The sequence below is a fragment of the Ipomoea triloba genome, chromosome 13, assembly GCF_003576645.1.
Source record: "Ipomoea triloba cultivar NCNSP0323 chromosome 13, ASM357664v1".
NCBI classification, from domain to species: domain Eukaryota; kingdom Viridiplantae; phylum Streptophyta; class Magnoliopsida; order Solanales; family Convolvulaceae; genus Ipomoea; species Ipomoea triloba.
Genome location: NC_044928.1, coordinates 20,302,179 through 20,329,337, shown reverse-complemented (window position 1 = coordinate 20,329,337; position 27,159 = coordinate 20,302,179). Strand labels below are relative to the sequence as shown.

At 33.6% G+C, this 27,159-nt stretch overlaps 2 protein-coding genes and 1 long non-coding RNA gene across 16 annotated transcripts in view; 2 read left to right on the top strand and 1 right to left on the bottom strand.

Moving 5' to 3' along the window:
- The first annotated feature begins 8,855 nt into the window (after positions 1–8,855).
- On the top strand, positions 8,856–14,169 carry LOC116001742 (equilibrative nucleotide transporter 3-like). Of its 2 annotated transcripts, none has more exons than XM_031241677.1 (10): positions 8,856–8,989; positions 9,195–9,282; positions 9,413–9,517; positions 10,789–10,944; positions 11,064–11,203; positions 11,296–11,420; positions 11,692–11,855; positions 11,956–12,116; positions 12,202–12,460; positions 13,938–14,169. In XM_031241677.1, exons 2-10 carry the CDS (start codon positions 9,250–9,252, stop codon positions 14,043–14,045), a joined length of 1,251 nt encoding a protein of 416 aa, XP_031097537.1. In that variant the 5' UTR covers positions 8,856–8,989; positions 9,195–9,249; the 3' UTR covers positions 14,046–14,169. The 2 variants fall into 2 exon arrangements, with proteins under 2 accessions (XP_031097537.1, XP_031097538.1); XM_031241678.1 differs by having other exon boundaries at positions 8,861–8,989; positions 11,060–11,203; positions 11,315–11,420.
- Positions 14,170–16,669: 2,500 nt separating this feature from the next.
- LOC116000859 lies at positions 16,670–20,804 on the bottom strand. Of its 13 annotated transcripts, none has more exons than XR_004094175.1 (4): positions 19,187–20,804; positions 18,016–18,085; positions 17,567–17,667; positions 16,670–17,494 (listed from the first exon to the last, which is right to left on the bottom strand). XR_004094175.1 is itself a non-coding variant. In XM_031240716.1 (3 exons), exons 1-2 carry the CDS (start codon positions 20,630–20,632, stop codon positions 17,597–17,599), a joined length of 462 nt encoding a protein of 153 aa, XP_031096576.1. In that variant the 5' UTR covers positions 20,633–20,804; the 3' UTR covers positions 16,670–17,494; positions 17,567–17,596. The 13 variants fall into 13 exon arrangements, 5 of the variants coding, with proteins under 5 accessions (XP_031096576.1, XP_031096577.1, XP_031096578.1 ...); XR_004094177.1 differs by having other exon boundaries at positions 16,670–17,476; XR_004094179.1 differs by having other exon boundaries at positions 17,567–17,655.
- Positions 20,805–26,423: 5,619 nt separating this feature from the next.
- Positions 26,424–27,159, top strand: part of LOC116002664 — a 2,748-nt gene continuing 2,012 nt past the window's right edge. The window contains exon 1 of the long non-coding RNA XR_004094529.1: positions 26,424–26,980. This is a non-coding gene — a long non-coding RNA (uncharacterized LOC116002664). The remainder of the gene's footprint in view (positions 26,981–27,159) is intronic.

Genomic DNA, 27,159 nt, shown 5'->3' with positions numbered 1-27,159 from the left:
AATATCTAAATTTATTCAAGCTAATTATTATTTCTTCGTTTATCTTCATTAATTAACAATTTATTATAAATTTTAAATTTATTATAACTTTAAATAATTTATAATTTGTCAAAGATTTTGTGGTCTAATGGCATCCGATTGCACCCCACATAGGAAGGGGTGGGTTCAAGTCTCAGTGAAGATTACTGAGGTGATATTAGCTCTTTGTGCTTCATTTGATTAAGAAAGTAGCTATAAACAGATACTACATTGTAATAAAGTTAATAATACTAGAAGAAATTAATAATTTATAATTTATGGGTATGTGTATGGAGCGACCGATTAGAGACTAATGACGAATGATGACTTTGGGATTCATTGTATTTCACATTGGGTTGGTGTGATTGGCTACGTCCCTTTCATTTCGGCATTAATTAATTTTAATGTGTTCCATATATTATTTTATTTTGCCAATAAATTTATAGAATTCTTTCTAGCTTTTGACACTTTTGACGTGAGCCTTGTTCTTTAATTGGTTGACACTTCCTACTCCGTACATCACTAACAGCACTTAAAAGTCTAATAAAGAGGACGGCAGTAGGAATTGGCCGAATGGCAATGGGGTGAGCGGCCGGCCGGCGGGGATGGATGACAAATTATTGTGTGAATTATGGTACACATAGCTGTTTAAATTATGAATGTAATATATATTTTTAATATACTAAAAATATATTATTTGTGTAGTGAATGTACATTATTTGATAATATATAAAAAATTATGTATTTTTAAATAATGTACTTTTAGTATATTAAAAATGTATTTTTTATTCATGGTTCACACAAATGTGTGGACCATGGTCCATGGAATAATGATTGGCCAGGGATAAACCATTATATGGAAAATTGATTGAAATTGTCAAAAAACATGAGGAAGAAACAACAATAGATCACTTTTAAAACTTAGATAAAAAGGAGGAAAAACTTAGGTATGACTTGAGTTTCTGGTAAAAACACAGGTCCCACTTGAGTTTCTCAAAATCTTGAACTTTTTTGTTTGAAATACGAGAAACGCAAGCCGGACATGTGTTTCTTGTATTATATGAGGACTTGTGTTTCTCGCGAAGTGCGATTTTCTCCAAGCAATCAACTTTTTCTCCAGTAGCAATTGATGACTACGAGAAGATAATCAGCATTGATGAGAATATACCCTCGTATATACGATCGTGTACCCCCTCAGTACGTACAGTATGCTCCCTGAGGAACATTTCCCGACCGGATCTGACCAGAAAGTTCCTGACCTGACCTAAGTTAAGGACCGGTCTTCTCCCAAGCACGAGCCTTTAATTGATGGCAGCATAACCTAAGCTCAGTTCCGACCTCCATGCTCGAGCTGGATTTTCTTGACCAAATGCCTCTGTAATGGAGGATAAAAACCCCTCTACCTTTCAGTTTGCCCAACCTCACTACAAGTGGGTTTGTCAAGAATCATCGCCCCCGTGGGCGTATTGCAAGGGTCGCCGACCTCTCTAGTGCATGTAAGGCACGTGGCGAGCATGCGGGACGTCCAACATGTGTCCCTTCTCAACCTCTATAAATATCACATTAAATGCTTGTGAGAAATGACTTTTGGATTTTCACTTAACCTATATTAGATTAGGATCCTCCAACCTACTGTCATTTGTTCCTGATGTCGCTTAGGCCTTCTCCAATAGTTTTGAGGAGATTTTGTAAGTGTGATTAGGAAAGAGAAAATGAGAGAAAAAGGAAAAAAAGAAAAAAAAACAAAAAGAAATCTGAAACAAAAAAATAAAAATTGAAAAACACAGTGCATAACGCGCCCAGGGGCGCGTGCCGTTCATGCACTTCGCTGGGCGCACAGACTGCGCGCAACGCGCAGAAGAATTATCTTTTGTTCTGCACTGCGGGTCTCACCATTTCTGAAAAAACTCCATCCTTGCAGGAGGAGTAATTTTCTTCTCTCACTATTTTATCTCTCTTCCAACTCAACCTTGTCAGTCTTAAAATTCGTGAAAAAGCAATTGATGGGGAATGCCTTACAGTAATCACTATGTCACTTAACCGAATATCAAGGTGTATTCACCACATCAGGTGTTCTATTTAAAAATAAAAAAAACTATAGCTAAGGACCTTGTAGTCCAGTGGCATCAAACTCTTTTTTTTATACGGGAGGTGGTGGGTTCAAGTCTCAGTGGAGACAATACTGACGGGTTCAAGTCTCACTGGAGACAATACTGACTCTTGTGCTTCAATAGGTTGAGAAAGTAGTTATGAACAGATATGCATGTTGTAATAGAGTTAGTAGTTTTCAAAAAAAAAAAAAAAAACTATTGAATTTCAGTTCATATTTTGCGCATTGGTTTTGATCTTTTTATGCATACGCTGATTCTGGGCTCCAAAAAGATACTGTTTTTGTTGATAGAAAAATTCCTAGCGAATGCGAAACAATGAAACTGATCTGGATAATTATTTGATTAGCTTCATTTTTATTATGTTGATGGAAATATTCTCTGCAAATACGCTGATTATCTTCTCGCAATGGATTTTTCCATGGAGAAAAAGCCGGAGTGCTAGAAGGAAGTCACACTTTATACCAAAGTACTTGCATTTCTCGTATTTCAACATTAAAAAAAAAAAAAAGATTTCAAAATTTTGAAAAATTCAAGTGCGGTTTACGTTTTTTACTAGAAATTAAATCTCAAATGAGTTTTTCATTCGTTTGTCTAAGTTTTAAAAGTTGCTCATTGTCATTTGTTCTTTATTTTTTTTACCATTTCATCCATAGATATTTTTTTTAATGCACTAAATTAGTTCTCATCGACTTATGGAATGATTTGAAAAACAAGGTTGAAAACTTGAGTGACATTTTTATAATTATTATGAACTTGGGGTTTGCACGGGATAAAGCTTAATAATGCATTGACTAATAACTAAAAGATTTTTCACAGGAGAGACTTGCTTTCATTTGATCATATATATGTGTGTGTGTGTTGGATCATATGAGAACAAGTTCTTAGGAGAAAATTAAGAACCAATCTTAGCCTTAAATATGAAAAAATCGAACATATCAAATCAGATTTCTTTTAAAAAAAACGCAGTGACATTTTTTTTAATTATCACCAACTTTACTATGCAAACTTACAACGTGTTTGGTACACCGTAATTTGGTTGTAATTGAATTGAAATTCAATGGAAGCATCAATTACATTGTTTGGTTGGAGGGAATTGTAATTTCCTCATTTTGTTGAATTGCATTTCATGGGTACCACTATGAATTGCTATTTAATGGTTGCGGGGAATGAAAAAAGGGATGCAATGACACTACTACCCTTGGTTATTATTATTATTATTATTATTACACAAGGACATTTTAGTCTTTATATCACTTCTTTCCTTTCTATTCCCAGTAATTCTATTCCACCCTAACAAACAATGTAATTTGAATTCATACTTTATTCCCACCTTATTCAATTTGGTTATAAACAAAATAGAATATATTCATAATTTAAAGGATCATATCCATTATAGGAATAAATTCTAGATTTTTAATTTTGAGTTTTTTTTTTTTTTTATAAACCCAGTCGTGCATGTAATAATGTGCTACTGTTGTCATCCATAGTCTAGTCATGAATGAAGACCTCGCCGATAAGTGACCTTTTATTTATTTATTTTTTTTGTGCGTAGGCGGGTGCATGAGTTCATTTAGGTGTGTGCAAAACGCTAAGTGTAATTGGTTGTGATGTGAGATCCTTTATGCCGCGTGTATGTGCGTCCGTGTAGGGTGGTGTGTGCAACTGTGTGTTGTCACACTAGGTGGGCAATGAAGGGTTATGGTACGGTTTAAGCATTTGCAGTAGGTGTAGCTGTGTGCATTCATGGTTCACCCATACACCGTTCGTTACCCTAAGTCCATCCGTATATTAATCAGTGAGTTGCACATACGTTAATGTGTAAATGCACACACGTCTGACTCCAATAGCAACAAAAAAAAAAAAAAAAAAAACTCACCCATTTTTCTTCCGCCATTGTCGTGTCACGTGAATTGGATATTCAAACTTTCCGCAACCCTTTTGCTTTTGATTTGTTTTTTTTTTTTTTTAAATTTTTCGGAGTCCTACCTTAGATATAGTGTATATAAAAAAGGAGAGAATTGGTTGGCAATTTTTTTTTTTTTTTGAGTACATTGGTTGGCAATTATAATCTCATTAAAAGAATGCAATATAATGAAATTACTATGCCACCCCTACCTATTTAATTATACCTTTTTAAAATTGATTTCATAATAAATCTTGCCCATTAATTTTTGTAAATGGATGATTGAGATGGTATCTCATGATCTCATCTACAAATTAAAGGGTGGTCTCATTGGCTCCAATCCCTATATATATATATAGGCTTGCGTTAAGGTGAGAACATATATACTTAACGTGAGACCGTGTGAACAACTGCATGAATGCACACTAACTACTCGTAGGCATGTTTGGATGATGTAGAGACTTTGAGAGCAGCTAGTGTTCCTTAATGTAACAAATTGTGTGCACTCATGCAGTTCTCGGATCTCATACTCCCATGTTAAGCATGGTTACATTCCCATTTGCCAAAGACCTTGTGGTCTAGTGGCATCCGGTGTCCCAGTTAACACTCTCACATGGATGATGAGAGTGGGTTTGAGTCTCAGTGGAGGCAACTGTTGACTCTTTGTACTTCATTAGGTTGAGAAAGTAGCTATGAACAGATACTACATTGTAACCGAGTCATTAGTACTCAAAAAAAAAAAAAAGAGGTTACATTCCCATTTCAACACAACTCTATATGTGTGTATTTGAAGTCTAAACACTAATTAAATTAAAGTTAAGTCAGAGTTCAATCTATTTGAAATCTAAACACTCAACTAAAGTCTATAAAAAAATTAAAAATCAAAGTCCAATCTATTCGAAGTATAAACATTGAATTAAAGTCAAAATTAAATATATTTGAAACCTAAATATTCAATTAAAGTCAATTAAAATCAAAGTTACGGAGTAAAAAAATATTAAAAAAAAAAACAATCTATTAGAAGTCAACACACTCAATTAAAGACATTAGAATTGAAGTTAGTAGAGTAACTTCCAATCACAAACATACAGGTTCCTTCTTCTAAAGCCATGGTGTCTGAAAACCAATAATCTTAGCCCTAGCCGTAACCTTATATCCCTTTCCATGTCTTACTTGGACGGGCAAGCTGCAATATAATATTGCATGGTGTTGCTTTAGAGCTTGTGGATGGTTAATCGGCAATCAGGCCATCTTTTGCTCAGGTGGTGGCATGCAACAGTTTGGTTCCTACATCTACTGTTCAACCCATGCAATTATCAAGTTAGAAATGGAGTCAGCTGTCAATTCACACTGTTTGGAAGCAGTTGCTATGGATTTTCCAATTAAGGGATTAGCTCATGTGTGGCTTCCTTAATGGTTACCACATATTACTGAGGTTGTCTCAAGAAGATGACACTACTACAAAAATAACATTTTACGTCTTACATATAATGTCGGTTATTCGAAAATCGACGTTATATGTTCATTTATTAAAAAAAAAACAATTATACATATAACGTCGGTTCCGAGAGAATTATTTGTAATTTTTGTATTATGTATTTTTTGTGAAATTATTGGTAATTTTTATATTTCATTTTTTTTAAAAAATTTTAAAATATAAATGACGTCGGTTTTTTTTTTTTTTTAAACCTACGTCGTATATAACTTTTTTTTTTTAAAAAGGAACAATGTCAGCTTTTACAAAAAATCGACGTTGTTTCTGAATTTTGTTATTATTATTTTTTTAAATTAACGACGCCGACTTTTTTTTTTTTTTAAAACCGACATCGTTGCTTTAATTTTTTTTAATAATAAAACCATACGACGTCTTTGAAAAACTGATGTTGTATCATTTATTTACAACGTCGTGAATAACTACATCGCCAAATAACCGACATTATTAATTATATGTCAAAAAACCGACATTAAAAAGTGCTTTTTTAGTAGTGTGACTGTAATATTATGTTGGCATGAGTGCATTTTATGTTCGATGGCAAGCTCATGAGATTTACTTAATGGTTTTTGGACTAGCAAAAAAAGAAAAAAGAAAGGCTCCCATTATCACAAATTGGGGTTTGTTACTAGGGCTCCCATATATATCACCTTTTGGATGGTGTGAGTTTAGAACATGTTTCTTGATTGATTGGGAGATTGCTTGCACTTGATACTTCCACCATCATCGTACTCAGCTTAGGTTGCTAGGGTTAAACAGGAGATAACTTTGAGTAAGTCTTTATTGCATGAGCTTAGAGTTTGTTTTGCAAATGGTGATGATCGATGTTGATCTGAAAGATTGTGTTAGGATTTAGGAACCCGAGCTCTTGATTTTGATGATACCAAAGTTAATTTATTTTAATTTAAACAATTTTTAATTAAAATTAAAAAAAAATAAAACAAATGTAATTAAAAATATCTATAATAAAAAAAAATACTAAATTGAATAGAAGATTTCAATGTTATCTTATTAGAATAAATTAAATTTGACATATCTATTTTGATTTATAATTATTTTTATTTATATATATATATATATATATATATATATATATATATATATATATATATATATATATATATAGCAATATAATGATGGAAAATAGAATCTATATATATATTAAAACTAGCTTTCTCGCTCATTTTAGTCCAAAAAATTTGGAATCAGTAAACATAATATTATATAATGATTCATTATCAGAAATTCTAGCCTTCCTTATCATTCCTTATTTATGGCTAAATTGACAAAAATATTCAAAATATGATTCCATTTATTATTATACACGTAAATTAATGAAATATTTTATTCAATTCCATTCCAGTATGGATTCCTTATTTATGTACATATATTAACAATCAAATTACTATATGATTAATAATATTATAGTATTCAAAAAAAATTACTATATTATGTTAATGTACGTAATTAAATTCCTCTCATGATAATATTCAAAAAAAATCCAACAGTCAAATTACTATATGATATATATTATAGTATTAAAAAATATTACTATATTATGTTAATGTACGTAATTAAATTCTTCACATGATAATATTAAAAAAAATAAAAATTCCAACAATCAAATTACTATATGATGTATATTATAGTATTAAACAAAATATTACTATATTATGTTAATGTACGTAATTAAATTCCTCTCATGATAATATTTTTAAAAAATAAAAATTTCAAAAATCAAATTACTATATGATGTATATTATAGTATTAAAAAAAATATTACTATATTATGTTAATGCATGTAATTAAATTCCTTTCATGATAATATTCAAAAAAAATTCTAACAATCAAATTACTATATGATATATATTATAATATTAATTTTCTTTTTTACTATATTATGTTAATGTACGTAAAATTCCAACAATAAAATTACTATATGATGTACATTATAATATTCAAAAAAAATATTACTATATTATGTTAATGTACGTAATTAAATTTCTCTCATGATAATATTAAAAAAAAATAAAAACTCCAACAATCAAATTACTATATGATGTATATTATAGTATTAAAAAAATATTACTAAATTATGTTAACGTACGTAATTAAATTTCTCTCATGATAATATTCAAAAAAATAAAAATTCCAACAATCAAATTACTATATGATGTATATTATAGTATTAAAAAAATATTACTATATTATGTTAATGTACGTAATTAAATTTCTCTCATGATAATATTCAAAAAAATAAAAATTCCAACAATCAAATTCCTATATGATGTATATTATAGTATTAAAAAAATATTACTAAATTATGTTAACGTACGTAATTAAATTTCTCTCATGATAATATTCAAAAAAATAAAAATTCCAACAATCAAATTACTATATGATGTATATTATAGTATTAAAAAAATATTACTATATTATGTTAATGCATGTAATTAAATTCCTAATATTCAAAAAAAAAAAATCCCAACAATCAAATTACTATATGATGTATACTATAGTATTTAAAAAAAATATTACTATATTATGTTAATGTAGGTAAAGTTCCAACAATAAAATTACTATATGATGTATATTATAGTATTCAAAAAAATATTACTATATTATGTTAATGTACATAATTAAATTCCTCTCATGATAATATTCAAAAAAATAAAAATTCCAATAATCAAATTATTATATGATGTATATTATAGTATTCCAAAAAATATTACTATATTATGTTAATGTACATAATTAAATTCCTCTCATGATAATATTCAAAAAAAAAATAAAAATTCTAACAATCAAATTACTATACGATGTATATTATTAAATGATCGAATGACTAAAATTTGAAATGAGAACCAATATGCGAGAAAATTTACAAAAAAAAAAATAAAATCTGAAAATACTATAATAGTCATGGATTAAAAGTAAAAGAATTAATGATCGATTTGGTCCCTTAACTATAACAAAATTACTGATTTAGGCCTCGACTATTGATCTATCATCCTTACCAAATTAAGTTCTCAATTTTGAAAATCTTAATCAATTTCGTCATCCCGTTAATTTGAGTTGTAGGATGATAGTCAATTTGAACCATACAATGATAACGAAAGACAAAATTAAATAAGATTTTAAAAATTAAAGACTTAATTAAATAAGAATGATAGTCGAGGATTAAATTGATAATTTCCCTATGTTCCAACGGACAAACCCATCCAAAGTAAAATTTGTCATAAACAGATAAAATAGATTTTAAATAGGAACAACAACGTCAATAAATCTTATCTGTTTTCCGTAAGCGGTAAGTGGTAATTGACTAATCCGCTATTACATACGTATAGGAGAATAGCTTCCCTCGGATTTCGGCGCAAGCACGTTGTGTATAAGTGTATTACTAACAGAAATCCTTAAGCTACTGCAAATCCAATCATCTTTCGCACTCAAACTGATTCTGCTCTCGTACGCCCTCTCTCTCTCTCTCTCTCTCTCTCTCTCTCTCTCTCTCTCTCTCTCTTTCTCTCTCTCTCTCTTGCCTTCAGTTTTCTCTTGATCACACGGAAATCAAGCAAACAAAAGTTGCACCATAATGTTGTTCTTGATCACGATGTGCACAGCATATGTTGTGCTGCTAGATTTTTATTTTCCTTTTGTTTGATTCACGCAGGGATTTCATTTACTAGACGAGAAGGAGAAGGAGAAGAAGAAGAAGAAGTGAATCCATGGCGGAAGGGCGCGCTCCGTCTAGGCTTGAGGTATGCTATGGTCATATGGACTTTAATTGTATTAAACAGTTTAAACTTGATTTGATTAAGCAAACCGTGTGATAATAATGCATGATCGAATTGGCTACTGTTTTCTTAAATTATTTATTTATTTATGCAGGGGAAGTATATTGCAATAATAGTGTGTTGGCTTCTGGGGAATGGGTGCCTCTTTTCTTGGAACAGTATGTTAACAATTGGGGATTATTATGCTTACTTGTTTCCGGTAATGCTCTTATTCTATTTTTCCTAATTCGATCTTTTAATTGAGTTGTGACTATTTACCTTGTTAACATTGTGACTTTAATCTCTGTGCTCTTAAATAGTTTCATGCATTTGTTATGGAAACTCAAGATTATGATTTATTATGATGTTTGAATAGGTTGTATATATGCTCTATTTCTGAAAACATATATTTGAAGGACTATGTGTTCTTTGGATTGAAGGACCATGTGTTCTTTTTGAAACCATATATTTGAAGGACTATGTGTCAATGGTGTATTGAAGGACTATGTGTTCTTTGGATTGTAATTAGACATAGCCAAGGTGATTACATTATAGTTATTAGTTGTTTATTTTTTGAGTTTTAGACTTCAGAGTGGGGATATTGTAATTTGCTTAACATTTTATTAAAAAACAGATAAAATTTGTTCTCGTGTTTGGTAATTCAGACTTAGCTCTAAAGTATAGAGTTAAAATGCAAAATGTAATCAATTTCTTTGTAGTATACAGTAGATCTTTCTCCATTCTCTGTTCTAATTTCTAAAACTTCTTGTTTTTTTTTTGTTCTAGTTTTGTTCTGCTTCATTTTATACGCTTTTAGTATATTGCCAAATCCAATAATTTGTGGAATTCTTTTAATGCATCAAGCACCATATGTCACTGGACCTTGGAGAAGGATTGAAAATGTCAAACCCAGTACAGTAGGGGATTTATGACTCGGAAGTGCATTATTGCATTCCTTAGCTTGACCACTTTCTCTAACTTTTCTAAATCCTTTGTCTTAATTTATTCTCTAAAGCTACTTTTTGCCCCAAAGCGGACAGAAATTGTTAAAAAGAAGGGAAAATAGGAAATTTGGCTTGTGAATGTTGGGCCAAATTATATGCTTTAGATTCGTGTGATACTTTTGACCTTTAAAGGGAACAACCTTTTGAAAAGATTTTAAAAGAAGCATTTTGAAGGAATCACTTTGTATCTATGGCATGGAAAGAATGCTATAGCCAACAAACTCATTCGTATAATCTGTGATGGCTAGATTGATTATTTCTTCCTAGGACCTAGATCATATCTAAAAGCACTAGAATATACAGTTTCCCTTGGTAAATTCTGATTATTTAGGACTTAATTGTCTTTTGGCTTACCTTTTGGCTATCCATAAGACTCTATAGTTACTTTTGCTTGTTGCTCTTGTGGACACTGATTTTATTTGCATTTGAAGTTATTCTGGTTGCAAACTTGAGCTGTTGATATTATTTAGATTTTCTGTTTGCACAGAAGTACCACCCTGCAAGGGTCCTTACCCTTGTTTATCAACCTTTTGCTCTTGGGACAATCGCAATACTAGCATACCATGAGGCAAAAATTAATACCAGAAAACGCAATCTCTTTGGATATTCCCTTTTCTTCATCAGCACCTTTCTAGTTCTTGTTGTAAGTCCCTCTTCTTTTTTTTTTCTTTTTTTTTTTTCTTTAAACACGCCCTCCCATCTTTTTTCCCATAAATCTTAGTAATTATATTGATGTTTTATATCATTATTTTTCAAAGTTAGATTTGGCCACGTCTGGTAGGGGAGGAATTGGAACATACATTGGGATATGCGCAATTAGTGGTGCTTTTGGTGTTGCAGATGCTCATGTTCAGGGCGGTATGGTTGGTGATCTTTCATTTATGTCACCTGAGTTGGTTCAGGTTGGTTCTTATTGTTAACTTGTTTGAACCTTTCTAATCCTCCATATACATATATATAATTCTTATGATTTTTGGGATATAAAGTACATCAGTTTGGTGCAAACTTTTCAGTCTTTTCTTGCTGGTTTGGCTGCTTCAGGCGCTTTGACATCTGGGTTGAGGTTAATTACCAAAGCAATTTTTGACAATTCTAAAGATGGTTTTCGTAAAGGAGCCAGTATGTTCTATTCTCTTTATTTGATTTGTTTATAGTTTCATTTAAAAGAAATGATTTGAAGTGAATGTTTAAATTTATACTTATGACTAAATCCCTTTCTCAGTGTTTTCATCTCATATTGCTAGCTCAGCCTTTAATATTTGTATTTTTTTTTTTCATTTCTAGAGTGCATTTGGCCTGTAAAATTTGCCTTTTAAACATAACTTTTCATTCAATACTTGTAACAAATTAAAACAGACATGCTAAAATTGTGTTGCTCTCCCGTTTGCAGTTCTGTTCTTTTCAATCTCTACAATCTTTGAGCTTCTCTGTCTCATTCTCTATGCACTTGTCTTCCCTAAGTTACCGATTGTAAAATATTATCGCAACAAAGCAGCTTTAGAGGGTTCAAAGACTGTTGCTGCAGATCTCGCTGCTGGTGGTGTTACGATAGAGGTTGTACGAGAAATATTCTGCCTTTAGACATTTATTTTCCCAGATAATAAAAGCAAGTGCAAATCATCTATTGCTCTAAGATTTTATTTCATTGTCGCAGACCCCGAATGACCCTATACCGGTGGATCGACTAAGCATCAAAGAGTTATTGATGCAGAACATAGATTATGCACTCGATATCTTCATGATATATGTATTGACACTGTCGATTTTTCCTGGATTCTTATCAGAGGACACTGGATCCCACAGCTTAGGGTCATGGTGAGTTTTAATGCATGCTTGCTTTTAAGCCATGAAATACAAAAGACTCTTATGGTTCTGTAATAATGTTGTGATAAATTTTCAGGTATGCGCTTGTCCTGATAGCTATGTATAATGTGTGGGATCTCATAGGGAGATATGTGCCACTCCTGAAATGGGTAAAGCTTGAATCAAGAAAGGGGATTATGGTGGCCATCCTCTTGCGCTACTTGCTCATCCCGGCTTTCTACTTCACGGCCAAATACGGTGACCAGGGCTGGATGATTATATTGACCTCCTTCTTGGGCCTAACCAATGGCTACCTAACTGTCTGTGTCTTTACTTCTGCTCCAAAAGGGTACAAGGTTAGTTGATTCTATAACAAATTAAAGGGGTAGCCTAAGGCATAGGGCAATCGAGTTTGAACTCCATCCCTCATCATCTCAATATACAAGTAAAAGATGTTTCGTTTCTACCCCGTGAGGCTAGCTCAGTTAGTTCAACGATTATTCTAAAGTCTTGTTTTAGTTGTAGTGTGGTCGTGTGAAAATATGAATTTTACTGATAACTTAAGGCTGGGCGGGGGTCATTGAGAGACTTCGACCAATCATAAGTGTAGTAGGCGTGGCCGACCTTGGACAAGGGTAAGCTGGACCCTTGCCTAGGAGCCATGCTTGGAAGGACCACCCCACCCTATCCCTTCATATATATATGTACACACACGGAGTATATAGTATATATTTATAAGTAAATAATATAAATATAATTCAACTAAAAACGAAGTAGCTTAGTTAGTAGACCACATGATTATTATATTAGAAGTCTAGGGACAAATCTCCTTAATGACACAATTTTTATAACTCTTCCCCTTACATTTTAGAAAATAAAATCCTAATTTATGAGATTTATTTATAATTTTTTTGAAGACAAGATTTATTTATAATTTTAAAATCTATTTATAACTAAGTAATTTAATACTTATATCTATAACATGTTTTATTTTATGAGCTTTTATAATAAGTTATGAATTTTGAAAATTATTTAACTTGATTAATTAATTTATATAAAATATATTTTGCGATTCAATTATGAAAAAATAATGTAAAAGATACTTTACTTTTTTATCAATCATATAGAAGTTATATTATGTATCATAGTATTCAAATCATTCTAGAAAAAATTGAAATTGATTAAACTAAAAAGAAAAAGTATTTATAAATTAAAAATCATATAAATAGAAGATGTGTGATTTATAATATGTTTTCTATTTGAACGGTTTTATCCAATTAATTCTATTTCATATTTTGTTATTAATATTTTTATCGCATTTTGAAGTATTTTAATTTTTTTTTGCTTCCAATCAAAAAGATTTTTAGCTTTGACATTTGTTTGTAAGTTTTGTTTTATAAATTTTTAATAATAATTAATTCATTATGATAACAATGTTATTGTTTGTATGCTTATTTGATTTTAAATTGTTTATTCATTTTATAAGCTATAATTATTTATTTATGAAGGCAATTGTGCTGTTATTTATTATTTTGCATTTAGGAAAGCACCTAGAATTTTTTTTCAATGATTATTATTCTGGATGTAAAAATTGTTAAAAACCTGTGAACTTTATTTAAGTTATTTGATATTAGTATTTTTTTTTCTATGTAATTTAAATTTTAAGTATGCAAATATATGATAGGACCGAGCTTGGGTGCAGGTAGGGAGTGGGAACCTAGGGATTGGTGGGTATGTTTGGTTCCTGAAAGAACTTTGGGTCCAAAAGGAATCATTATATTGTACCATAGTACTATGTATCATTGTGATGGAAAATGTGGGTTTCTTGTGCAGGGGCCAGAGCAAAATGCATTGGGGAATATACTAGTGTTTTTCCTTCTAGGAGGCATTTTTGCTGGTGTCACCCTCGATTGGTTGTGGCTAATCGGCAAAGGTTGGTGAAGACTGAAGAGTCATGTTTTGGGTTATTAAATGTAGATACTTATATTCTTTTGAGCAATTATAGTTGGACTACCGAATATTCAATTTGCTTTAGAATGTAAATGTTTCATAAATTTTTATGAAATCTGTATTCTACCAGAGAAACCTATATATCTTAAGCGGGATAATTTAACATGTCAATTTAAATTTCTTTTTTTCAAAAAAAAAAAATTAAATCTTGTCAAAAAAAATTATCTAACTTCATGTATGAGAATTCTTCTTCTTTTAGGCTCTATTTTGAAACTTAGAAAATGATTTTTGAAAAAAAGACTTATTTTTCAAAAAATGTTTTCATAAATAAATAAGGAATAAAGGTCAAACAGGTCATCCAACTACACACCAAAATGCAATTAGGTCACTGAATTTAAAAAAGAAAAAAAAACTATAAGAATAATGCAAATTCATGCAATTTCACAAAAATTGACTTGTTTACCTGTTAATATGCTGACGTGCCGATTATCGAATTTTTATAATTTTTATTTTAATAATTTTAAATAAAAAATTGTTTATTTTTTTTATAAAAAAAAACTAAACTAAACTAAACTGCTAGAGACGAAGGGGATAAAATAATTTTACTTAAAAGTATTAAAATAAAAGTTCAAAAATTATTTCTAAATTCGGTAACTGACACGCCAACGTATCAACAAGTAAACAAGTCATTTTTGGTGAAATTGTATGAATTTGCATTATTCACGGGCCTAGTTGTAGTTTTTTTTTAGTTCGGTGGCCTAATTGCACTTTGGTGTGTAGTTGGATGGTCAATTTGACCCTTACTCCAATAAATAAATTGATCACGCTTTAGAAATATTGTCGTCAGTATCCAATTTAACCCAAAACTTACAATAATGTTGAAAGATGTTAGGAACCTTTGTAATTAGATTTTGATGATGTTAAGATTGTATTAGGGCTTTAGATACCCAAATTTTACTATCTTCCTCTGGTAAAATTGTGTTGCTGAAATCAGCTTAGTCTGTTGAGCTGACTAGTTTAGATAGAGGTTATGGCCGAGTTGTTTCTACAGTAAATTAGTAGACTATAGATCTGTCAAAACCAACATTTTTCTCAACAACATTAGCTTTTACATTATTAGAAAAGGTAGCTGACTTGAGCATTAGGCAATTTTCTTCTTCTATGTTTGGACTATTAATCAGTTGTTGTAGAGTGTAGTCGCGCCTTTCATGCTTCATTTTGTTCTTGAAGTCTAACCAAGAGTCGGGTAATTTTTCAATAAGAGCACCAGATAGAAAGACATTGTTTATCTCAGCTCCTTCAATTGTCATGTCTGCAACCAAGTTTTCAAATTCGTGTATATGTTCGACGATGGATTTGGAGTCGTTCATTTTGAAGTTCATCCAACGCCCCACTGTGTATTTCCTCCTACCAGCATCGTTAGTACCATACTTTTGGCGCAATAAGTCTCAAATGACTTTGGCAGACTTATGGCTAGAAAACATGTCGAACAGGGAATTTGCTATTCGTTGCAGGATTATTGCTCAGACAGTCTTATTGTCCTTTTCAAATTTAACACTAACCTGTGAAGGGGCAGCAGTATACTTTGCTACAAGTGACTTTGGATCAACAGTGTCGTCCAGAACCGTGACATGTGTATCTTCCTTTTCAGCCTGCGTCGGAGTGGAGTCAACTGCTGCCTGCTGGTTTAAAAGATGTAGGATCGACGTACACGACGTAGTCGACGTCTTGAGCTTCCAGGAGCATGATGATTTTCGAGGACCATCTCCGATAGTTGAGCCCGCCGGTGAGAGGTTCGATCATGGTGAAATCATTGCTTGATTTGGTTTGCATCGCCATTGCAGTTTTTCTGGAATAAAATGCTTTTAACTGTTGGGTGACGAACCTGAACACACAAAGTGGGACGAAGAAAATCTGTAGTTGCAATGTACAATTTGTTGTGGACTGGTTATAGAATGTTTAGGAACGGGAAATGAACAATTCTGTGTCGTGTTATATTAACACTACCTTAAAAGTATTTAACAACCAGGGTAATCGTAATATATGCTCTCGACTGGTTACACATAACAACAGGTTAGAACCTGTATACAAAGCTCATGCTCAGGCAAGGAGAGGTGCGAAGATGATATGGAGAAATGGGTGTGTTTTACACGGGATGTGTGTGTGTGTGTATATATATACACGGGATGACTCTTATGCAAAGTGTTGCTCCTATGAAAAATAGGGAGAAATCTTAACCATAGATTACTATTGATCAGTTGGACCAAAATAAATGTGCGCTCCGATCTCTATTAAATATTAAAAAGAGTTTTTTTTTTTTTTTTTGTCTTTATAATAATCTTCATAATCATTTTTTGTCAACCATTTTCTATGGCATTCTTTGCAAACCTATGTTTCCTAATCGCCATTGTTTTCTTTTCACAACTTTTTTCTGCTTTCTCTGTTGCTAAAAAGAAAGCAAAATTTGTGAACTAAAACTTGTTGATTTAATTTAAATATAAAATCGAAACAATAAGAACTAAAACTTGATGTTAAATTTGTATAGTTGTGATCATACATAATAAATTTGTTATCGATTGCACATTGTGTTTTATTATCAAAATCTCATTAGCCACTTAAACAAAAAACACTTAATAGTAGTCCTTAAATATAAATATAGTATTTTACAGGCTATACGTGCATTGCGCAACTAAACTAATACCCAAAAACGAATTACAAGGCTCCGGTCGAGCTCTGCTTCAGCAGTGCCACCTGATCCGAATCCAAGCCCAACGCAACACCGGAGAATGCCCAACTGAGAAGCACGGCGACGAAGATGGAGTTACGCGGCAGAGGGTAGAGCTTCAAAGGGGAAAGCAGAACTGTGCGTGAAATGTTTATTGATAGCAAAAGAAACTTACAGAATGAAAATGAGAAGTATGAACTTAAGTCTCAACTAATGGTTTGTTATATACAAATTAATGCCCTTCTCTATATATCATCTTCTTCCTCCTCCAACGCCTACTTTTTAGAATTTTTACAGTGCTCAAGGTAGATGAGGGCGAGCGGTGGTGCACGTAGGCAGGCGATCAGGTCGTCCTCCGGTCACCCCTGAAGTTCTGCTGACGCGGAGGATGGTTCAGCTGCAGACCTCATCCTTCTTTGCTGATAATGGAATTGAAGGCCCGGCCCACTGGTAGCTCTACCATGGTTCTAGGACTGAGCAGGCTGCCCAAGTGAATTTATGTAACACAATCATAGAACCTGACCTCAAGTTGATCACCGGATCCATTAAGCTCAAGTTAACTGTTGTTGCTTCATAGGGCAGATCGATATTGGAAATCTGCATGCCTAAATCCATAACCAGTTTGAACTGCTCGGAGATGTGAGCTGATGGTCATATATAGTGTCTAGCGCTGCATGGCTGTCCCCCTTCTCCGGCGCTGCATGGCAGGTGGAGTCTACTGTACTTCATTTTTAATTTTTCTTTTTCTTTTTTAGCTATGAAACAAAAATTACTGCATGCCACATACCAAAAGAAAGTAGAAATGGATCGGAGATATTCAAGAAGAGTGGATCGGAGGTGATTCAGGCCAATAAACATCCCGGTTCGTTCGTTCAACTGCATGGACTCCTTAGCCAAGAAAGACGTACAAATTATTAGTACCTACTATCAACAATTTGTAGTATTTTTAATGTCAAAGATGAATAATGACAAAATAATTGTTGTTGGAAAAATAATACGTAATAAATGTTAGGCTGTATTTTGGGAAGTCTTTGTTGAATCAAATGGCCATGGTCGCGCATACCAAAATTTAGATATTTAAAATAAAATATTTCAATCTTTCGCGACAAAAAGGCAAAATTATCTCTACTCAAGGGCTTCGCAAGTTGGTCCGACAATATGATGAAATGATAAATCATGATAATTCAGCGGTATTTATGTGAGAGGGTCAGTGTCGGATGCACACAAGGAGCTTACCACATTGGATGTAACTTTTACATTGTTGCAGTAAATGTTTGATCTCATGTCCTTGCCCACAATTTACCACCTAAATAAATACCAATTGAGTTACATATGTGGACAGAATATGTCAATCTTTATTTGACTAACATATATTTGAGATTCTTCATTTTAAAATTAGTCATTATAAACATAATAAGTACTCCGCATGAGACAATATTTAAGCATTGTTAATACTCAAAACTTGTAAGCCTTTGTACAAAATGCAACCGGAATTACAATTATCACCAATGGCTTTTTGGTTTTTGAGATCATTGTGTTATAATTATTTCAAATATATGACCATTATCTTAGTGGTTAGTTATTTTTCTAATTCTCAGGAACATATATCTTGTATGAACTGTACTATTATGTTATGAGATGAATGAGAATCCTAGTGTATCTTTGTAACAAGACTTTCACCTAAAATCAATTAAGGGAAGAAACATCTAATTTACAACTCATTGAAATTAATTACTCCGTAGTCCGTATTTGATAAAATTAACTTACCAAATTTCTCATTTTGGGTAGTTTCCACCCTTTACATTCTTTTGAGGAAGTTCCACCCTTCCCCTTAGCAAGCAAAACCAAACAACTTAAACATTTAGACAACTTGCTAAGAATATTAATCTCTATTTGAAATGAAAACTTCTCAAGGTTTTTTATGAGAACAATAAAATTATTAATTGGAATAATATGTGCATAGACTGCAATTCATTAACATTAATATACAATTTCTCGAGTTGTTGTAGATAAGCATGATTCTCAATGTCATTACTGCATTGTATATTTGTATTCTTTCACCACATCCAACCCTTCTTTAGAAAAGAATAGATAAGGTGGAAATACCTCACAAGTTCTGATAAATAAATTTGGGAGAATGTCCACAAATAACATGACAATAAAAATATTGTAGTTGTGGACACTCCAAATAGTTCCTCTTATCATCTATATAAATAGAAAGTATTTAAAGATTCCAAGTCTTAATGTTAAAATCTCTAACTATTGAAGATAGGTATTGCAAATGAACAAGATCTCATAACGTGCCAACACAATATTAATTAAGCATATACGGAGTAATATATAAATTACAGATGCAAAGTTAATTATCATTTAATTGAGACAAAACACATCATTCATAAAAACTTACCAGAATTAAGGTTTTCTATCTATTGGTTCTTGTATATGTATTTCAGCCACTTCATCAAAGCTCTTATTCTCATATGCCTAACGAGTCATTTTGCAACCCAGAACTCGTTATCCTTTGGAAAAATATCCAAATACAAAAAACAAACTTTCAAGTTGTGAGGCAAGTGATTATAACTCAATGAGAGTATTCTTGAGCATTCTTCGTCCATGAATAACCGTGGTTGAAGATGCATTTAGAGTTCCAACAATATTCTTCCACTCATCTAGTGGGTTGAGTTTGGAAAATAGACCAGCTACTACACCAATTGCCAAAGACAATCCTTTGCATTTCTCAACAATCGATCTCCCAATTGCTCCAAATTCAAGATCTTGAGATTTATAGGTACTTCCTAAAATAAATCTCCCAACTCTCATTTTGATATGATAAATGGTCCCTCCCTCAAATGCCTTTACAAGTCTTTCGGCAACCCTCATATGCCTTTACAAGTCCTTCGGCAGCTCATAACTTGCAAGATTGTTAGCATAAAACTCTTTATGCTCTGAAAAAACACTCAATATAAAAAGGAAGCTTTCAAGTTGTGAGGCAAATGATTGTAACTCAATGAGAGTATTTCCTCTGAAAAAACACCTCAATATAAAAAACAAGCTTTCAAGTTGTGAGGCAAGTGGTTATAACTCAAAGAGAGTATTCTTGAGCATTCTTCATCAAATTGTGAGGCAAGTGAATGTAACTCAATGAGAGTATTCTTGAGCATTCTTCATCAATAGCCATGGTTGATGACAAATTTAGAATTCCAACAATATTCTTCCACTCATCTAGTGTGTTGAGTTTGGAAACTAAACATGCTGTCACAGCAATTGACGAAGGCAATCCTTTGCATTTCTCAACAATTAGTCTCACAATAATTCTAAATTAACATTATTATGAACTAAGAATATCCTAGAGTATTTGACTCTTATTATGAAGCTGCGATGCAACAACAACTCACACATTCCCTTGTAAGTGAGAAACAATTGATGGATCTTCAAAAATTCACATAATTAAAGTTGTCTTACCAATTCCTCCCATCCCAAAATGGAGAAAACTTGTCAGTTGCTTGGATGGATTTCCACTCTGCATCTCCTTAATAGTGGTGAACTCATTGTGTTTTCCAACCATTAAGTCAGCATGCCGGTAGGAACCACCCATCATACAAGCTTCACCACACATTGGAAAAGCATCAACCGCAGTCTTCCTTCCTTGCAGGGCGATGGCTTTGACCAACTCGTCCTGGATCTCATCATCTTCAATTGCTTTCTGCAAAATATGATGAGAAGGCCAAGCTATTCTCAGATCCTCTTCCTGCTGGTGCAGATCTGCTACTTGGAACTCGATTTCCTCTTCAACCTTGAGAGCTACATCTCTCAGCTTTGTTTCCAAGTGTCTGATTGCTTCAAAACCATCCATTTCACCAGCTTTTCAAGAAGAGATGAGATGTTGTGCAACCGGACGAGGCTGAGATCGCAAGAACTCTAGATCTACAAGAGAAGCTACAGCCATTCTACTCCCTTGTGCGATTTTGACTTTTTTACTGGGTGGGTGTGATATTTCAATTGAAGGCACCAGAACTCCAGAAGCATTATCTATTGGAATTGCCTTTAGATTTAGGGCAGTGTTTAGACGGCACCGTTTTGTGGGCTAGATATTCGATACATTGAACAACTCAATTATTCTTTTTTTTTTTTTTTTTTTAAAGTAATACGGAGAATAAACTATAAAGTAAGAAAGAAAACAGCAGAGGCCAGAATGATTCCAAAGTCTGACAGTATATAACGTGCCACTAAAATATACTCCGTAATAATATATGTAGTAATATAATAATAATAATAATAATACTCCGTAATAAATATTTATAAATATGTTTTTATTATTACGGAGTATATTATTATTTGGTGCAAAAACAGTTTTATTCCATTGGTCACAAGAGTGAAGTTTAGGAATAGACAAAAATTTGTGTGAGACCGTCTCACCATAAGACGTGTCGGGTCGGGACGGGTCAAGATGCAAATGTAACACTTATATGAACAAATGTCATACTTATATGCTCAAATATAATACTAATCATAAATAAAATTTTTGTTACTTATTAGGGTAAATGTAATACTTTTAAGGGAAAATACAATACTTTTACATTTCGATTTAAAAGTATTACATTTTTCCTCAAAAGTATTATATTTGCCCTTATAAGTAAGGATCACTTGTCAACATTACTTATTATGAAAAATGTATTACTTTTTTCTCTTATAAGTAACAAAAATTGTATTCTTGATTAGTGTTATATTTGAGCACATAAGTATGACATTTGCACATATAAGTATGACATTTGCATGGTGCTTTGACCCGACCCGACCCGTCTCGCAAATAAGGATCCGTGAGACGGTCTCACACAAGTGTGAATAATAATCTGAGATTGAATCTCATCAGTGTCAGTGTAAGAACAATATCTCAAAGTAAAAAGTCTAGTTTCTGTATTCAGTTGAATTACCATAATTTACATCATCTCAAATACTTTGTCGGGTTACGATGTGGACACTTGGGATTGGAGATTCAACCTTTCGAGAACAACAAAGTTTTATTTATTCTTGTATGAGTTTTTAGCAGGCTTCTAATTGTTTGAATTAAACTCCACATGAGTAATTCTACATCTACTCCCAATTCACACTCTCATTTTCTACTCCATATGAGTTGGCATGATTGCTCAATTTAATAAGGGGTCATGATGTTTATCCATTCAAATTTAAACATAAATGAGAGTAAAAGTTGGGAGTATGATTTTGGGAGTACATCTAGTATTTTTGAATCTACAATGGTTTGTACTGGTCTAGCCACATAGGAAAGGGTGGGTGTCACGTGACCCCAATAAATTCTGTTTTAGTATATATTAAGTACTCCCTCCGTCCCATTTTACCTGTCTTATTTACTATTCATTGGTCAAACCAACTTTTTCTTCATTGTTTTTTTTTCTTTAGTAATTTTTTATTATTTTTAAATTTAATTTTTTGTGTTTAATAGAACTTTTAATGTAGTTTCTAAATATATAAATTTTATATATTAATACTAAACTTAATATTATGAAAAATTGGATTAAAAATAACTTCAGCCAAACCTTGTTAAACGAATCAGACAACCAAAATGGGACGGAAGTAGTATCTATTTTAAGATTTGGCCCAATTCCTTAAGGTAATACTATTCTAAAGTATACTAGTTTTTTTTTAAATATTCATATAATCTTGTACTATTGTTAATGTGTTGATTATTTTAAAATTAATTTGATAATTTAATTATTAATTGTGTATTTATGTTGATAGTTTAATTCTTGAATACTCAATGTTGCCAAAGACTTTGTGGTCAAGTGGCATCCGGTGTCCCGATTAACACTCCTACATGGATGATGGGAGTGGGTTCGAGTCTCAGTGGAGGCAACTGTTGACTCGTTGTGCCTACTCAAAAAAAAAAAATTGTGTTAAATGTTTAATTAATTTGGAAGTAAATTTTGATCAACAAGCTACAATTTAGGTAACTTCTGCTTGTCTAATTGTCTTGATATTCTCCTAACCACATTCTTAATTTCATGTATTTGCATTTGAACACGACATGGAATGATGGTGTTTGGCATGGATAAGGTGATGATTGATGAATGAGAGTGGCATGATTGGCCTCTATGGCACACATTATGCAATGACAATGCTACTAGATACTATAATTAGAAAACACGCAAAAAGATAATCAAATCATTTACAAGTCAAGTGCCTATAATTAAAAATCATGCCAACCAAGGGAAGTAGGGTTCACATAAGAATCCAACTTTAATAGCCACTCTCGTAATCAACTAAACAATTCATAATTAGAACAAGACATTGTCCCACTGTTGTGACTAAAACCATTAAAGCAAGTCAGCCGGCCGGGGTAGGGCTCACCAAGCCCAACCTTTGGCAAGGCGGGCTTGAAACTGACCAACTTGCCCCACCCCCTTAGGCCTGCAGACCATGGCGGGGCCTACCGAGATAAAAAAAATTGATTAAAAATTAATATAAAAAAGTTAGTAAGCACATACAAAAATAATTTGGATAGTTTAAATAAACATTAATAACTAATAAAGTAATAAGTCATAAACTGCACACTAAATGTTCTTCATTGATCTCCATGGCCAACATAATAATAATAATAATAATAATAATAATAATAATAATAATAATAATAATAATGGAGACGAAGAAGTCTTCGTCTCTGGCCATGGAGATGAAGGTTCTTCGTCTCCATGGTCAGGGAGACAAAGGTTCTTCGTTTCCATAGCTAGAGAGGCAAAGGGACCCTCATGGCCAGAGACGAACACTTCGTCTCAAGGTCTTTTTTTTATTTAATTTTAAATAATTATTTTTATTTAAAATTATTATTAAAAAATTACTTTTAAATTCGGTAACAACCACATCACCATATTTTCAGGTAAACATGTTAGCTTAGGTTGAATTGCAAGAGTTTGTGTTGTTCAATGACTCAATTGCAATTTTTTTTTTAGTTTGATGGCCTAATTGCAGTTGAGTAGCCTATTTGACCCTTATATATATACTAGTCTTTTTATGCGGGATGTGCAAAAAATAGGTCCCTAATATAATTATTTTATATTAAAATTTTAAATATATTTAGATTTTAGATATTTAAATTATTGTAAATAATAATAATAATGTAAATAATTTTTATAATTTTTATATTTATATTTTAGGAAATAATTAACATATAACTTCAATATATAATGTGTATATTTTTTTGAAAGCAAACCATGCAGTAGATTACTATAAATGAGCCAAAATAAAGTCGGGTGGGACTGAGTCCCAGTACAGTCTGCTAGCCTGTTGCACAGTCGTAGCAGCTAGCGTATGAGCAATAATATTCATCGACCTAGGAACTAAATTGATATGACAAAATAAAAAGGAAGCGATAGTACTCTTGCCGGCATCAATATATAAACCAACGTAAGAAAAATATGGTGAATGTGGTCGTGATAAGCCACTGCAGAGTTGAGAAAAATCCGTGAATATCCGAATGGAGTCCACTCCCCTAACCCTGAGCCAGGCTAGGACTTCCTTACACGCAATGGTCTCCGCCATGAGAGGGGAAAAGCAGTCGATCATGGGTCCAGCGATAGCAGCCACGTAGTTTCCACCTGGATCGAACAAGACAGCACCGAATGCCGCTTTGAGTGTTACCGGGTCGTAACTTGCGTCGAAGTAGCACACTGGGGAAGTGCTCACCGACGCCTGAGCTGGTTGCACTGCACCGCCCCCTCCTCGGACTGCCCAGCCGGCGGATGACACTGACGCACCGCAGTCCACGCCTGCAGTGATGTTTTCGCAGCTGCTACAACTCTCCTTGGCGTTGGTAGATAACCATTCCATACCGCGTCGTTCCGTGCCTTCCACACGTGATAAAGAATTGCAACTGCCAAACACACATGGTCTTCAGACAAGGAACATAAAAGATTTGTGAACCACAATGAGAAGTTGCCACCCATAATGCTAGAAAAGACCAAACAAGATTCATGCCACACTAATTGTGTAAAATCACACAAAACAAGTGAATGCATAACATCCTCATGAACTATTCCACACATTGGACATGAGGGATCCACCTCTACCCTCTTTTAAGCAAGTTTGTAGTCATAGGAGAATATCAGAGAGTGCTCTCCACAAAAAGATTTTCCACTTAGGGGGGACTTTAATCTTCCAGAAGGGGCTCCACCTATCAAAATTGGTTGGGGAATTTTCATAGTCTCCAACCATGCTTCTATAACCACCCTTGACTGTGTAGCATCCCCTCGGGTCACCATACCAAAATCATGAGTCCTCATAGTCCGGGAAATAGGGATTCTTAAGACACGGTCCACATCAAAAGGCTCCAGAATATCTGTGAGAATAGATCCCAAGAACCGGTGTCATCGTCAATTAACCCAGAGACCAGTGAACCACTCAGCTGAGCTGGCATGGGTGTGTGAATCATTGGGTCAGTCTGGTTAGGTTGCCAAGGATGACTCCAGATTAAAGTTGATTTCCCATTACCAATTCTCCTCCTTACACCACCACACACTAGCTCGTGGGCAGCCATAATACTCCTCCAACAATAACTCGGGCAATTCCCCAAGGTGGCCTCAAAGAAAGAAGACCTCGGGTAATACATTGCTTTGTAAACTCTTGCCACAAGGGACTGAGGCATTGTTAAAAAACGCCAGGCTTGTTTACCCAACATTGCTATATTGAACACACGGAGTTCCTTGAATCCCAAGCCCCCAAACTTCTTAGGCACACATAAGCGATCCAGGCCTTCCAATGTATTCCTCCTTGAGCACTCGTCCTCCACCAATATTTATTCATAGTTCTCTCAATAGAATGGCAAACTGACTCAAGTAGCAAAAAACACTCATTGAGAAAGTGGGCATAGCTTGGGCTACACTTTTCAATAAGATTTCCTTACCAGCCTGTGATAATAATCTCTTGTTCCATGAGCAGATTCTCTGTCTAATCTTGTCTTCAATATACGCAAAAGCAACTTTCTTATTCCTTCCCACAAAATTTGGTAGGCCCAGATATCTACCAAAATTTGGTGCCTGAGCAACACCTAATACACCAGCCACCTCCTCACGAGCACTCTCGGTAGTGTTTTTGCTAAAACATATACTAGATTTGTTAAAATTTACAGCCTGTCCAAACATACCTTCATATACTTCCAAACAGTGTTTTATCATCCCTGCTTCGAGCGCATTTGCCTTAAAGAACAGAAGGCTATCATCCACAAAGAACAGGTGCGAGATTGGCGGTGCACCTCTCGCTACTCTACAACCATGAATAGAGCCTTCTGGAGCAGCAAGGACAAACCCACTAGTACAAAATTGAACATAAAAGGATAGCTTTTCGCTACACCTGTTAAAAAAGGTGTAGCGAATTCCCTAAAATATTAAAAAATACTACTTTTCGCGGCACCCACAAGAAGTGGGTGCCGCAAAAAGAAAATTATTAAAATAATAACTCACTTTTCGCAGCACCTGATCTCAATAGGTGCCGCGAAATGTAAATATTAAAATAATAATTTACTTTTTGCGGCACCCACACCTACAGGTGCCGCGAAAAATTTGTCAATTTTTTTTAAAATCTGACAGGCTATGCGAAATTTAAGTCTGTTTGTACTTTGTACAATGTAAAGTGGCAGGGTATGGTGATATAAAGTCAACAAATTAAAGAGCCCTTTTTCTCTCACGCGAACCACCCATTTTCTTCTCCCCATGGACTTCTCCTCTCTCCACAAAATTTCCTCAAAACAAAACTCCTTTCTCCATTTCCTCGCCGTCGTTGGATACAAAATCGGAGAAGCTAGAGAGCTCAAAGACAAAGACAAAGACACCGCCTGAAAATACTGCCGCCATCTCAGATCCGGTAGCGAGTGTATTCTTAGATCTGCAACGCTTACATCGCCTGAAAGAGAGCTCAAGCAATCGATCTCAGATCCGGTGGCCATTTCAGATCTAGTGCATCGATCTCAGACCCGGTGGCAGTGAGATCCGGTCGCTGGCTTCAATCCGTCTCCACCACCACAACCATCGTCGTTTCTGGTCGTGAACCGCCTCCGTTGCGTCGTTTCTGCCGATCTGCGCTGCCACTGCACCCCCTCTCACTCAGACGACGCCCTGCCTCCACCTATCCACCGACCGCACAAGCCACCGCAAGCCTCCGCCGCCTCCACTGCAAGCCTCCGCCGATCTGGAAGCAGGTAAATCCGTTTTGTATTTATTTATTTCGAATTTCTTTATTTTGTTTAGTTTATTTAATTTATCATATCTGTGGGTTAGCTTCTTCTTTATTTCCTCAGTGTTTCTTTTTTTTTTTGCAAAGTGTTGTGTGTTCTGCATTTTTATGTTTGTTTGTTTTTTTTTTTTTTTTTTTTTTTTT

Coding starts and splice junctions, on each gene's coding strand:
- LOC116000859 (XM_031240715.1), bottom strand. CDS start 20,632: ATGGATGGTTTTGAAGCAATCAGACACTTGGAAACAAAGCTGAGAGAT. Junction 17,668..20,241: donor TTTTGGGATGGGAGGAATTG/GTAAGACAACTT, acceptor TTCTTGGCTAAG/GAGTCCATGCAGTTGAACGA.
- LOC116001742 (XM_031241677.1), top strand. CDS start 9,250: ATGGCGGAAGGGCGCGCTCCGTCTAGGCTTGAG. Junction 12,117..12,201: donor TCCCACAGCTTAGGGTCATG/GTGAGTTTTAAT, acceptor ATAAATTTTCAG/GTATGCGCTTGTCCTGATAG. Junction 12,461..13,937: donor CTGCTCCAAAAGGGTACAAG/GTTAGTTGATTC, acceptor TTTCTTGTGCAG/GGGCCAGAGCAAAATGCATT.